Source organism: Pavona decussata, unplaced genomic scaffold, assembly GCF_977016875.1.
Source record: "Pavona decussata unplaced genomic scaffold, jaPavDecu1.1 SCAFFOLD_40, whole genome shotgun sequence".
Lineage (NCBI taxonomy): Eukaryota > Metazoa > Cnidaria > Anthozoa > Scleractinia > Agariciidae > Pavona > Pavona decussata.
In genome coordinates this window covers 2,718,447-2,733,806 of record NW_028145462.1, presented here as the reverse complement: position 1 = coordinate 2,733,806, position 15,360 = coordinate 2,718,447, and the positions used below count along the sequence as shown (strand labels likewise).

At 38.5% G+C, this 15,360-nt stretch overlaps 2 protein-coding genes across 2 annotated transcripts in view; one reads left to right on the top strand and one right to left on the bottom strand.

The window, feature by feature from the left end:
• Positions 1-15,360, top strand: part of LOC146483198 (QRFP-like peptide receptor) — a 167,613-nt gene that overhangs the window by 96,054 nt on the left and 56,199 nt on the right. The gene's annotated exons all lie outside the window — the stretch shown is intronic.
• On the bottom strand, positions 4,549-5,966 carry LOC146483202 (RYamide receptor-like). Its single transcript, XM_085106420.1, has one exon. The coding sequence runs from the start codon at positions 5,728-5,730 to the stop codon at positions 4,756-4,758; it is 975 nt and encodes a 324-aa protein (XP_084962546.1). The 5' UTR covers positions 5,731-5,966; the 3' UTR covers positions 4,549-4,755.

Sequence of the window (15,360 nt, the reverse complement as noted above, 5' to 3'; positions counted from 1 at the left end):
TTTTCTTTTCTTTTTTCAAAGATTCACATTAAAAGTATGTTAGACATTAATGGAACCCTTCTATTGGTTTGATTGTTTGAAACCTCGAAGAGCACCCCTCACTCCTTCCGAAGGAAGACAGGGCTACGAAACATAGTTCTGGAAAAAACTCGTTGAAGCAAAATGCGCAGCTTTTGAATAAAAAACTGATTACTTCGCTGAAGTTCTATCTCCACTACTTCAATGTTATATCGTAGGTGTGACAGTTTATCAGGGTTCTTGTCAGCGAGAGAAACAAGAGGGAAAGACACATTTAGTGATCAAGTTTAATTACAAATGCCTCGAAGATCTTCATCGTAATATAAGAAGGTCGATAAAATTGGAACTATAATTTTATTTTCTTAAAATAACTGAAACTAATTTTTCCTTACTTACGCCTATGTGGCACAAGAGGCTGAAACAACGTTCTGGCCCACTTGATGTAAAAGATTCTGGATGATAACAGGACACTCAGCTATCGCTCAGCCTTGCCACGGAGATAAATTCCCCAAAAGCCCTTGCTAGTAGCCTCCCATGCAGTCGACTGCGTGGGAGGCTACCTTGTTTATACAACTTAGAACTACATTATAGGAAACCATTTAGTGGTGAAATTATAATAAACTCTCAAAAATGAAGTCAGAAATGTTTATCGAGTTATTACACAGTCGTTGACTCAACACTTTTTTTAAAGTATTTATTAAATAAATTATCCGGGAAAAGACTACTGTAAAACACTTCCTTCACGTCACTACTACTAGCGTTTCGTCTAATTTGGAAAATATTCGCTTGAACTAACCTTAAAGACGCGTATCTATAACAATTAACGCTATAGAAACTATAAACTTCAAATCACTTGCGATAACTATAGTTCTATACTGAAGTTCTGGCCTGAATATGTTCAAATAACGGATAACTTTATCCAGCGGATAGAGCGGTTTTCAAATGACTTTCGAAAGTAATTCGCGTTTGCTTTGGTTTCGTTTTACTACGCTCTGTGATTGGTTGAACAAACTCGCGCCACTTTCTCAACCAATGGGAATCCAAAACAAAACCAATCGTGTTTTGGCCGCACGCGTTTTCCCGCGCTTGGCGCCAGTTACATGTATTTGCTTCGAATTCTGATTGGCCCGTTGTGTTGTTTACATCAGTTGCTATTGGTCAGAGTAATTAGTTTGGTTTTGGTTTTACGACACTCAATTGTAAACCGCTGTAAATCACTATCCAGCGAATAAAATGTACTCCAACGAATGTATTTTATCCGCTGGATAGCGATTTATCTGCTAGATAAAGTTAGGTATCCATTCTTTGAACAACCGCGGCCTGTGCTATACGGTTCTATAGTACGCATAGTACACTCATAAGCATATCACCTTGAATAAGTGATATGTTTCTAATGTACTTCGATTTCGCTTAGTACTGTTTCTTCCTCTGCATTTGTTGGTGAATCGTTTCACAGTCTAAAGCCTATTGAATTCAAGCCCCACAGAAACTGGCCAACTAAAACTGTTCACTTAGAGAGTAAAGTGGTCTAAAAGTCGTACAAAAAGCAGATTCAGCTCATAACTATAATTTGAGCTGCATTCAAAGCGACAGAAGAGCGACGTAAACATTAGGCGTGGTCTTTCTTTTCTCTCGATCATTCTTGTCGATGTTCGTTCATAGTCAAGTTAATCCTGAATAAGTCCATGTTGAGCGGCAAGACCGACAGTATTCACTAGCACGAAGAGGCACTGCAACATGCTATGGCATCTAAATGGCTGATGGGACATACATCTACACTGTATTCTCATTGGTCATGGAGTGAGGTAATTACAATTCATCGTGATGTTGGACAGCAAAGTTATACAGACTGTCCAGATCCCTTGGTCCTTTATACTCTTGTTTCTGTACGCCCCTACTGAATAGAATCAGTGTGGGGTAGGGAGTGATCTGTTAAAAGACAAGGAATCTAATCAAGAGAAAGGAGGGGAAAGGAAGGAAAAGGGAAGGAGAGAGGGAGGAAGGGAGGGAGGGAAGGAGGGAGGGAGGGAGGGAGGGAGCGAGAGAGAGAGAGAGAGAGAGAGAGAGAGAGAGAGAGAGAGAGAGAGAGAGAGAGAGAGAGAGAGAGAGAGAGAGAGAGAGAGAGAGAGAGAGAGAGAGAGAGAGAGAGAGAGAGAGAGAGAGAGAGAGAGAGAGAGAGAGAGAGAGAGAGAGAGAGAGAGAGAGAGAGAGAGAGAGAGAGAGAGATGAGAGGAAGGAAGGAGAGAGAGAGAGAGATGAGAGGAAGGAAGGAGCGAAGGAAGCAAGCAAGCAAGGAAGGGAGGAAGGAAGGAAGGACGGAAGGCGCGTTGTTACTCAGCGTTGGTTGATTGTTCGCCTGGCCTCTTCTGTGACTTGAGCTTAAGGTTTTAAGATTTTTAAGGTTTTTAAGGTTTTTGTTATTGTGCACTATTTCAATGGCTCACAACAAAAGGAAATTACAATATATAAGAAAAGCTTGATAACGATGATAGAGTAAAGTATGACCAACATGACGATAGGGACGTAATAAAATACCACAGACATCGCAAGGTGGAAATTTTTAACAGAAAAGGATTCTCCAAAGGCTTCATTCCACCTTGCCAAACAAGGCAGTTGTTCTGGGTACACAGCAAGTTTAAAGGCGACTAAATATGGCGAAATTACTGCCATCGCGATGATCCAAGTGGCAAGAATGAAGAAGGAGCACAGCTTTGGGCTGATGAGTGGAATACGGAGGGGAAATAGCACAGCTCCAAATCGATCAACTGCTATAAGAAGCAGGCTCTGGATAGACACAACAAACGAGACATCTGTTAAGCAGTGAGCCAGTTTACACAAGGCCTGGCCAAGAGGGCCACTGATAAGCCAGGAGCCTGTGTACAGATAGGTAAGGACTTTCGGGAACAAGAATGTTGGGTTCAGCAGGTCGGAATGGCCATGTTGACGATAAAGAAGTTGATCGGTTTTCTCAAGGTGTGCGTTTTGAAAACAATTATTCCTATAAAGGAATTCCCAAGCAGCGAAACGACGAGGATCAGGCCGTAAGCGAAGGTTTTTCCAATTTTTGCTGCTGAAGGATGAAACGGAATGGAGCAGCCGGATCCATTCACCGTTGTGTCCGTTACCCCTCTCACACACCACATTACGAACTTTAAAACGTTAATTCTATACTCAATACACTCTTTGAATTTATTATTTTAATCTTTTGAAGCGATATCTTACAAAGCCTAAGCCTCCATCTTTTTTGTTGATTCTTGTACCTAAGGTGGACTAAAAAAATTGTCATCTAGGTCTGTTTTCTGGAACTGAAGTTTTGGGAAAAATTGGTAATATATTCTTTCAACTGTTCGACCATCTTGCGTTGCATCTTTAACTGAGCTGTTTTGCATCTGAAAAGCCTGCTCAATAAACGTCCTGTTTACTGAAAATCCCAAGAAATGAACGAGATATGTCAAAATATGTGTTTTTTAGGATACGAATATGTGAGAAGAGCCGGAATTATGCTTATAACCTTTAATTTTTACTGAAAAACCTTCGAGGTTTGGACATATTTTTCCAACAATGATGCAACATGTTGCTTTAAAAGGTCTAATAAAAACAAATATTTGAACATCTTGGCAAGTGAGGAAATTAATTTTTTTCACGACAATCGTTGTACCGAGAAATAACACAGAGTTATCCCCCATACAGACCCTCTATAATTTAGTATTTTCGTTTATTATTTATTAATGCTCTCTGTTTGTTTGTTTGTCTGTTGCTTTTTGTCCTAACTGTGTATTAACAGTTTGATTGGGAAGATAATCAGTGGGCGAGACCCACGAATGGAATCTTTTCCTTTTATTGAACTTTGCCGCACCAATCTACGTGCATAGGCCCGCTCATATCTTGAAGTTGCTTTCTGTGTCAGCGCTTGTCATGTTATATAGATTATACACTGATCAGTGGAACAGATGTGAAGAAACTGAGAATTGTTTTAAGTTGGCGAGAGCGAAAGAAGGGAGATAGCTTATCACGCTATTAAATTCTGGTTTGTTGTGAGGGTTTGTAAAACAGTAACAATGGACAACGAGCTCGCACAGAACCTAAGAAAGGACTGAAAAAAAGTAAAGTAAAGTGAAGTAATAACACGGGGAGTGCTTGCCCAATCTGCCGAGCTAGAGACTCATGATAAAAGTGTTTGACAGTAAACCTGATAAAAGGATGCCTTATAAATCGTGGGCTTGTTCGATTCGACAAATCTGTTAAGAAAACGAATTGTGAAATGCGGCCAAGTCAGTTTCGGCTTAAAATAACAACTTACAGGATGTAAGAAAAATAGTATCCTATAATCCAAGACTTTGGTGACTACAAGATTCTTGCTTCCGCGGTAAAACAATCCGGTTTGTTTACACTTGTTATTTTTGGCAATGGCATAGGAAGCGCTGATGAAAGAGAAATTGCGGGGTAGAAGATGTTCAGGTAAAATTTAACTCGCTATTTTTTCAGTTGGGTAAGGTTTGAACGGAAGACAAAAGAATGCAGCTTAATACAGAACTACGTTATGACATTTTGATGATTTTATTTTGTTTCTATGACACAGCAAACGATGATATAATTAGTGTTTCCAAAATAACAGCGAAGCTGCTATAAAAGTAAATTCCAAACAAAGAACGGTTTGAAATCCGCTACATCTTTCTTATTTGTTTATTTACAGTCCGAGGTTTAAAGAATTGTTGTTGAACTGTTCAGCAAAGTTTGTTACTCGTTATGCTCTGCGCAGCTAAAACACCTGAGGAGTCTCTTTAATGCATTGCGATAGTTGGGAATGAAAATGAAACAGATGCAAGGATTGATGGCACAATTTGAGATAGTCATAAACCAGGCAATATCCCAGTATGTAAAGAAGCCACATGGCAAACTGTCCCGTACAAAGTTGAATAGTACGAAGGCAATACTAAGGGGTACCCAGCACAGTACAAACGCCAACACGATAGCGATGGCCATCTTTAACACGTTTCTGTTTCTTTTTGCTCGTTGTTGCTCAGCGTTGGTTGATTGTTCGCCTGGCCTCCTCTGTAACTTGAGCTTGATAACGATGATAGAGTAAAGTATGGTCAACATGGCGATGGGGATGTAAAGAAATACCACAAATAATGCAAGGACGTAATTTTTAAAAGAAAAGGATTCTCCAAAGGCTTCATTCCACCACAACAAGCAACGGAGTTGTCCGGGGTACACAGCAAGTTTGAAGGCGACTAAATACGGCGAACATACTGCCATCGCGATGATCCACGTGGCGAGAATAAAGAAGGGGCACAGCTTTGAACTGATGAGTGGAGAACGGAGGGGAAATACCACAGCCCCAAATCGATCCACTGCTATCAGAACCAGGCTTTGGATAGACACAACAGTTGAGACATCTGGTAAGAAAGAAGCCAGTTTACACAAGGCCTGGCCAAGAGGGCCACTGATAAGCCAGGAGTCTGCGTACAGATAGGTGAGCTTCCTGGGGAACAGGAATATTGGAAAAAGCAGGTCGGACATGGCCATGTTGACGATAAAGAAGTTGATCGGTTTTCTCAAGGTTTGCGTTTTGTAAACAATTATTGCTATAAAGGAATTCCCAACCAGCGAGACGACGAATATCAGGCACAAAGCAAAGGTTTTTCCAATCTTAGCTGCTGTAGGATTGAACGGACTGGAGCAGCCGGATCCATCCACCGTTGTGTTCATATTTGCTGATTTTCTAAAGTTCTGTGGTTACTTTCACAAACTCATCCGGTTTCACAGAAGCAAGCCGCCGTTGTTCTATTTATGTTTCAGAGGAAATTACCATGTGTTCTGTGATTCGTCACCGGCGCAAGGAAAAAAAAGCGCTACTGAATTTACTGACTCAGATCATTAATTAATAATAGCCAATTAGCTAATGCGTCTACTCTGTTTGTCAAACTGTTTTCTTTATTGCAGCTTTTAATCAGCGTTTAACACCAAGAGCTAATTTATCTTATTTTTCATGATGTAAGAAAGCGGTTTAAATTTGTGGGGTTTTTTTAACTAAAATTTATAGCGGCAGTAAACTAACCTGAGAATAATTTCTCTTTGCGAATTTTTAAACCTTACAGCAACGCGGTTTGGACCACAATGAGCAAAACCTTTCAATAGAATGTGTTCTTTTTATTAAACCAAGGGCCCCCAACGGTTCATTTTGGTGAATATCTCGGTGGATGGCCTTAATCACCTCAGAGGTTTATGCATTTAGTCATAAAGAAAGTATAAAGTTTCCTTCAGCGAAATGTCGGCTCAAAATTAAACAACAATGAAACACTAGTTCCTCTCGCTTTCGGAGAGGCGAATATTAAAATGCGAAATGTTACACCAGCTAGCCTTTTTGTAAAGCCGACAACAGCTCGTACATTCGGGAAACGATGAGATTCCGTAAATTTTTAGCTGGAACATCTGTACAGATCATACTACATTGGTTTACTCAAATACGCCTCTAGAAGGACACCGAACGATCTGGAAACACAGGAGACAACATCTTGGGCGTTTTTCTTTAATGATGTTTGCTTTGGGCGCCCTTGTTTAAAGTTTGACAAATCCATATTCATAAGCCAGTGTGTAGATGTCTCTTAGTTGCTTTCACTGCAAATATTTAGCTGGTTATATGGATTATTAGCTGACGGCAGGACAGGTATATAAAAGGAAGAAGAACTAAAGTTGATGCGTGCGACAGGTCGGGAAATTCGCCATGTTAATTTGGTAAAACCTGGTAAACAGGTACCAAGAAAATAGTGAGCTCATTCGGCAGAACTAAAAAACGATTTTAATATAATTAAAACCCTGGTCAGGTTTCCGAGAAAATAATTATAAGTAGAAAACAAAAACCATAGCTGATGGCCGTAAGCAGATTGGAATTTGATAAGAATATTTAAGGTTCTCAAATGAGTGCTAAAATAGCGCGGTTTGTTTTGACATGATGTTTGCACCTGTTGTGAAAGGCGATGGCAAAACAGAGAAAAACAGCGCTGGTGAAGTGAAAAAGCGAGCGGGTTTAACAATCATTTAAAAAACGTACACGTCCGTTACCCCTCTCACACACCACATTACGAACTTTAGATCGTTAATTCTTCAAACGTTTGTATGAGAGCTGCGAAATCAAGCTGTTGTTTATGTCTATACTCAATACACTTCCTTGAATTTATTATTTTAATCTTTTGAAGCAATATCTTACAAAGCCCAAGCCTCCATCTTTTTTTGTTGATTCTTATACCTAAGGTGAACTAAAAAAATTGTGATCTAGGTCTCTTTTGTCTAACTGAAGTTTTGGGAAAAACTTGTTAAAATATATTTCCAACTGTTCGACCATCGTTGCATTTTTAACTGAGCTGTTTTGCATCTGAAAAGCCTGCTCAATAAACGTCCTGTTTACCGCAAATCCCAAGAAATGTACGAGATATGTCAAAATGTGTGTGTTTTTTTAGGATACAAATATGTGAGGAGTCAACCGGAATTATGCTTATCACCTTTAACTTTTACTGAAAAACCTTCGTGTTTTGGACATGTTTTTACAACAATTATGCAACACGCTGCTTTAAAGAGTTTAATAAAAACAAATATTTGAACATCTTGGCAAGTGCGGAAATTTTTTTTTTTCACGTCACTCTTTGTACCAAGAAATTAACACAGAGCGATGCCCCTATACAGACCCTCCATAATTTAGTATTTTTTATTTATTATTTATTAATGCTCTCTGTTTGTTTATTTGCTGTTCTCCTAACTGTGTATTAACAGTTTGATTCAAACGATAATCAGTGGGCGAGACCTACCAATGGAATCTTTTTCTTTTATTGAACTTTGAACCAATGTACGTGTATAAGCCCGCTCATAGCTTGAGATGAAAAAGAAGTGAAGGTAAATTTTATACTATAAACACGTTTGCTTGCGTTCATATTTATGCATATTCTCAACAAATTAAGCATTGGCTAAACGCGGTCATAAGTCAGTGCAGATTGGAAACTTTTTCAGCCCCGTGCAAGCATATAAACCAGCCAAAAACGGATGTTCTCTGCTTAAATGGAGCTCTATTCTCTCAGTTTTCTACCTATCAAATGGGCTTCTGTTCTCTTCTACGTCAGGGCTATCACGCATACTTCATTGTGTAAACACCATAAGGTGTCCAGCCTTGTTTTCAGTGCAGTGTCCATTCTAGGAACAACCCTTTTTCAACGGATTAGAAGTAACTTAACAAAACTAGCTCACGTGCATTTTATAGCGCTTGGAGCTGTTCACTCGTATTTGTTTCGAGTTCTGATTGGTCCACAGTGTTGTTAGCATTCACTTTGAATAGCCAAAGTGATTACTTTTGATTTCGTCCCATGACACTCAACTGCGTCATGGAGTTTTTGTGCTTTAACGTGTTTTTTTTATATAGCATTTTCAGTAACCGGTGAGTGCTTAGCATCTCGTGTGCCATTCGTACCTAGCTACTGGGTGTTTAGTTTCATTGATTGAAAACATTGGAGGGCGACCACCTGGAAAGAGCAAACGAAGTGCTGTATCGGTAAAACTTCATGTAGCACTCGCTGCATTTATCTTTGGTGCCTTCTTCTTCTTTGGGTCTCAACTCTTGAGCGTGTGGGAAAGGCTACAAGAAACCTTACTTTTTTGTTAATTTTCAAAATTGGGGATCGTTCGCCAAGAAGGAAGAATACAATACCATATTTTTACAAGCCTACACGAAGTTACATTAAAGTAAGTGAAAACAATTCAGTAATAATAAATACAAAAACGGAATAGCGAGGAGGCCCCTAGAAACCGCCAGGCTTATACGAGGAAGGTCTCGTCACATTCTTATACAGTGCAAATTTGAGGAGCCAAGTGAAGCATTGCCTAATTTAAGGGTTAAGAAAAAAGTGGAAAATTTTTATTTTGAAGCTCAATGGAGTCTCAGAACTTGTTATGTCTTTGGGTAGAGAATTACAAACTTTTTGTCCTTGAAAAAAGAATGGTGAATAATTTTAAATTAGTTCTGCAAGCATGAGAACGGCAATCACCAGCTCGTCTGGTATTATGTGAGTGTATTCGATTGTTAGATAAGAAATGTTACTAAGAAAGAATAACTGGTTTCAACTAATTGCAAATACGTAAGGTGAAATACTATTTACCCTGATAAATGGCGGTTGCCCTAATGTATTTGAGCTCATTAAGGGAAGAACAAAGGAATCAAAGAAACGATTATTTACCGTCCAGTGGGCAGAAATACCAAATTGGAAATATTTATTTTACATTAAATATAGGTTGCCATAAAGCTGTTGTTAAACGCTGAGCACTAAGCATCTTAAGCTTTGAGTTTCTGAAATGAATCTACGTCAAATCCTTGTATATCACATCGTTAACATTTTCAATACGTATACAGTTAGAAATTTATAATGAATATTATTTACAGTTCAACTTTGTCATAAATCAACGCCGTCGTCTTTATTGTACTTGTTGAAAAAGGTGTGCGACAATTCTATCTATGAGTAGGGTAGCTTACACTGTACAACACTCGATAAATATTCGTGTTCTAAATGTTTCAACTTCACAAAGATTTTCAAAATTGTTCCTTCGCAATATCAGTGTTCGTTACTTTAGCCTCAATTGGGAAGTAATGTCAGGGGATATCTCAAGTGATTTTTTTTTTAAATTTTAAAGGAATAGCACAACAGGACTATTGAAAACAGTAAAGGAGCCCCTTGAGTTCTTGACATTAATTCCCACTAAAAATGAAACAGATGCAAGAAAGTAATGTCAGGGGATATCTCAAGTGATTTGTTCCTCCATTTTATAGGAATAGCACAGCAGGACTATTGAAATCAGTAAAGGAGTCTCTAGAGTTCTTGACGGTAATTCCCACTGAAAATGAAACAGATGCAGGAAAGTAATGTCAGGGGATATCTCAAGTGATTTGTTCCTCCATTTTAAATGAATAGCAGGACTATTGAAAACAGTAAAGGAGTCTCTTGAGTTCTTGACGGTAATTCCCACTGAAATTGAAACAGATGCAAGGATTGACGGCACAGTCTGAGAATAACATAATAGTGGCAACGTTATATCCTACATATCTCGCACCACAGTACCAGCTGCTGTCCCCGCCAAACGTCTTGAGGAAAATTATGTTATGGGGTATCCAGCACAGTACAAACCCTACCACGATAGCAATAGCCATGCTTAAGACGTTTCTGTTTCTTTTTGCACGTTGTTGCTGAGCGTATGCAGATTGTTCCCCTGGCATCTTCTGTAACTTAAGCTTCATGAGGATAATGGAATAAATTATGATCAGGAAAGTCACGAAAATGTACAAAAATATGACCTGCGTTGCTAGAATGAAGGTTAAGAGGGACGAGTTGTCTCCAAAGGTTTCACTCCACCGTAGCAAACACACTGGTTTTCCTTGGTAGTGAACAAGTTTTAATGATAACAAAACTGGAGAAAAGGTAGCCATCGCAATGATCCACGTGGCCACAATGAAGTAGGGGCAAAGCTTTGAACTGATGAGTGGGGAATGGAGGGGAAATACCACCGCTCCAAATCGATCCACTGCTATCAGAACCAGGCTTTGAACAGACACAACAGAGGATACTTGTGGTAAGACGATGCCCAGCTTACACAAGGCCTGGCCAAAAGGACCACTGATAAGCCAGACGTCCACGTACGATTTTGTTATTTCCAACGGTAACAGGATGGAAAACATTAGGTCGGATATGGCCATGTTCACGATCAAATAATTGATCGTTTTTCTCATGGTTTGCGTCTTATAAACTACCAATGCGATTAACGAATTTCCAACCAGCGAAACAACAAAGATCAGCGAGTAAGCAAATGTTTTTCCGATTTTTTCTGCCGTAGGATTCAGTACACTGAAGCAGCTCGATCCATTCACTGGAGTTGCATTCATGTTTTCGATCTGTTTTGTTACTTGTGTTGTTCCTCTCAATTGATGTGATCGAAGGTCTGGACTCTGTTTATGCTAAAGGAAAAAGAACCTTCTGGCTTGCAACTCGTCATGCGTAGGACATTTAAAGGCATTTGAGACAGCCAATGTGTCTCCTTAGCTGCCAATCTGTTTTGTTTTGTTTTGTTTTTTGTGTTTTTAATAAAGCTTCTAATCGATACTAAACTTGAAAAGATGTTTCTTCGTTGCTGAAAAGGATGTCGTCGATTCATAATTTTCTTTTCTTCTTCTTCTTATTTTTTTATTTATTTTTTTTTTTTTTGCAAATTGGTCCACTTTGTTACCGTTTTCTCCACTTCGTCTCTTACTGCTATCATTGTATTCCGTATGTTCTTAAGATGCGGCTGTAACTGGACACATTTCATCTACGAAATCCGTTTACTTCATTCAGGAGCTTTCAAAAACAACCTTGACGCTATCTACTGCTGATATTTACGAAATAACATATCAAACATAAGGATTCGAGAAGTGGGTTGAAAAAAACAAGGCGCAACCGACTTTTTTTTTCTTTAATTTATTATTTTTTTTACCAACTTAGAGTGTTTGATATGGCTTCTTGGAGAAATTAAAAGCAAAAGTCCACCAAATTTTATGATAATTTTAAAAGATTAAAAGCACTGTAGTAAATTGCTTTGTTTTTTCTGATGAATTATTAATGACTTTGCAAAACAAAATGACAAAAAATTAAATCAAAACAAAACAAAACAAAAAAGAAACAGACAAAAAACCCAGCCCTTATTAGAAGCAAAGATGTTATTCTTAACTCTATTCATAGTGTTTTCCATTGTATGGCGAGGAAGACCACTTGATGTTCTCCAGAAGTAACAATAAAGTTTGCAGCTTGTGCCTTCAATTATGTCACCAAGCTGTCCTCAACTTATTGTCATGGAAAGTTAGTTCCATTCGGCTCTAAGATCCCCGCGATAAACGATTAAGAAACTGCAGGGCACTTTACTCTCTGGTTCATGAAAGCAAAGCCTAAAAATTGCACTACAAAAACCGAAGGTAAACAGAAATAAATTAGAATAATACAAACGCATAATTAACTTTTCAGTAGAGCAAGCGGTAAAGCGATGTAATCATGCAGACCGTCTTCAAAGGAAAGTGACTGGTGGGAAAAAAAACTTAGCATATGACAGAAACCGTTCCACTTGTTTCACATAACTTGACTAAGGGCATCTCTCACTTCAACTCGCAGATATTCCCAGGATAACGGAATCATTCTCCACGGTTTCGTCGTCATCTTCGTCATCACTATCCATGCTTTCATCTTCTTCTTCGTAGTTAATCATGAGCAAAAGTAACTCAGGAGCATGAACAGTAGTTAATCATGAGCATGAGCGGTAGTTACTCATGAACAAGAGTAACTCATGAGCATGAGCAGTGGTTACTCATGAACAAGAGTAACTCATGAGCATGAACAGTAGTTACTCATGAACAAGAGTAACTCATGAGCATGAGCAGTAGTTACTCATGAACAAGAGTAACTCATGAGCATGAGCAGTGGTAACTCATGTCAGTACAAGTTAAAGTTAGACTTACTTTTCCTATTCTTTATTCACATCTTCAGTGCGTTAAAACATTCAATAAATATTAGATACCAAGTCGTGCAATATGACAATAATTAAATACTGGTTTAAAAAATTGCCGTATGTGTGTTCACAATCTTGAGTAACTCAGGCTCATGAATTGAATTACTCTTGCTCATTAGTAACTACTGCTCATGGTCATGCTCATGCTCATGCGCCACTTATGTTGACTGCATGGAGCACAGCTGTGATGAGTGACTCATCCATAAAATAATTGGGTTAGTTGGTCATGCTCATTTTGAGTTTAGACAACGTCGAGTACACATACCTTAGCGTGTGTGAGATCTTTGCCAATATTGTCAAAAATCATTAATTAGTGATTGTGAGGAGGTACTAGACTGTAAGTCTTCCGAAGCAAATGAAATCCTGGACGAACTCTTTGATTACACATCAGCTTCTGGTTGTGTTCATTTTGATTTTGATTTATCGTTGTTCAATTGTTAAAAATTTTCTTCTTGCTCAACTTGTTTGTATATAGTTTTCATTGATCTTTAAACGTAACCTTTTTCTCAATTCGCCTTCTACTATTTTTTTTACTATGTAATATATTTCAATACAATATTTCCAATTGCGCTTTTTTTCAAGGAGGTAGTAATGACATTTCAAAAAGGAACGCGTTGCGATTTGCGTGACGCCCACGTTCCCACTTGCAAATACGTTTTTCCATTAAAATATCTTGTTGGCAGTTTTATTTCACGTATCATTGAATCGGGAGGGGATGGGATCATGATGTTGTCTCATTTTTATAAAACATCGATATGTTCAACCTTTTTCATTTTTTTCACAATATGTCTTGTTTGGACTTGTTCAAAGAAAACAATAGTACTACTGAATAGGCTTTACACTAGGACGGTTAACCGTGATTACACCACATTACCATATGAAACCATCCAACCGCGATACCATCTATTCCTATCTGTTAGGTCAAGCAGTGGTGGCAATGCCTCTTCAGATCTCCATTTTTCTTGGAAAAGGACAAACAACCATGATACCTAGCCATATTGTTATCCTGTTTACGATTATCTTTGGTGGCGCTTCGAACGTGAATATTCTATTGGACATATTGGACAGAGAGGAGCCTGGGCCTAGAGTTTGGCCAAAATTAATGTCAAAATTACAACTCAAAATTGCCATTTTTCAAAAGATCAGTGTATCTACTTGCCTTCTTGCATAACATCCGTACCTAAACCATTATTTACTTTATATTTAGTGACCCAATTATCAAAATCAGTTGAGAAAAATTTGGCTTATCACGGTTTGTTGAATTTTTGTCACAAACACTCCATGCCTCTATATTAAAAGGTCATGCAAAATGGAATTTTGAGCATAATTCATGCCATAAACAAACCAAACTGTTGACGTGGAGCCCTTATTCTGTATTTGGTGAGTGAAAATGAATTGTTAAAGCCAAATCAGTTTAATTGTTTAGAAATACTCTGATTCTTACCTTACAATTGCTCTTAAAGGCGTTTGATTAGCACCTCAAATACCCTGATTTAGCAAAACAAGGGTTCATTTGTACTTTGGAAACCTAGTACCCATCAAACAGCACAAATGATGAAGGCCTTACCTCGATGTAACGATCTTTCTAAACGATGCTTGAATTTTTCATTGATTAATATTCAGTTCCAAGTCATAATTCTTCTCCGTTGCTCCAAGCATGGAAAGTCTCTATATTTTGTCAGGCCTGATTTTTATTATGATTACGAGATAAAGTTAGCTTAACGAAAACGTTCGTTAGCATATAATCTATGTCTGTTAACAGCCTGAACAGTTCTTGTAGATACCCACCAGTAAAGGAGCATGGCCATGCATACATAGATAAATAAGTTACGTAGAGATATGCGAGCTGCAGTTTATAGCAGTGTCGATGTGACCCGTTACATCAGAGTCCTCTACAGCGGAGTAAATGAAACCATCCGTCAAGAGGGAATGCACAGTTAGGAGAGCTCGATAGTAAAACAAAAAACTTATGTTGCTACATACAATAACCAAACGAGGCCAGGGCATGGGGATGATGCAAAATCGACTGGCCGGCCATTTTGGACACAGTAGAGAGTGGGGACTGGACCGAGGTTACGTTCTTCTTCCGTTTCGCGGGTATGTTTTATCAGGTGTAAGAAATTCAAGGGTAATTTCACGATGGCACTTTGTTCCTTTGGAGGGGTAAGTGATCAGTGCTGTGCCACCGCATGTGCTCCGCACGAAACAGGAATGGTTCCTTTATTATCCTGCGAGAATGATATGACTAAATGATTGAAGGAAAAGTACAAGGGGTCAGGTGCGTCCGGGGCAAGAGGAAGACCTGGTCATACCAAAGCAGCAAGGGATTCAAAATATCTGTTAGGGATCATACACGCGCACAAATGGCTTCTATCGCATAACACAAACTAATTCGGCAGATTTTGAGACAATATAAGGACTTCTTAACGATGCGAAGCAGAGTGTCCATATACGGCGCGGGAAAACATTCTGTACGTTTGTCATGGTGTCATTAGCAAGTCGTAATACCGTCTCAAAATCGAATGTAGTTTCTTTTTATCGTGATTCAACTATCTTTGTAGAAAAAAAATGTTTAGTCAATTAATTGAGCTTCAGAACACAACGATAAATCTGAGAGAGGTTTTAAACTGGGTATAAGATTCCTAAAATTATACCGCCTCTATTTACATACTAAAGTAACTAATTATAAGTAATTAAAAAATGTATCCGAATAATTTTTGTTACCAAGAAAGTTATCCGTGAAACAAGACATTTTCTCGCTCAAAATGTCAATTTCAT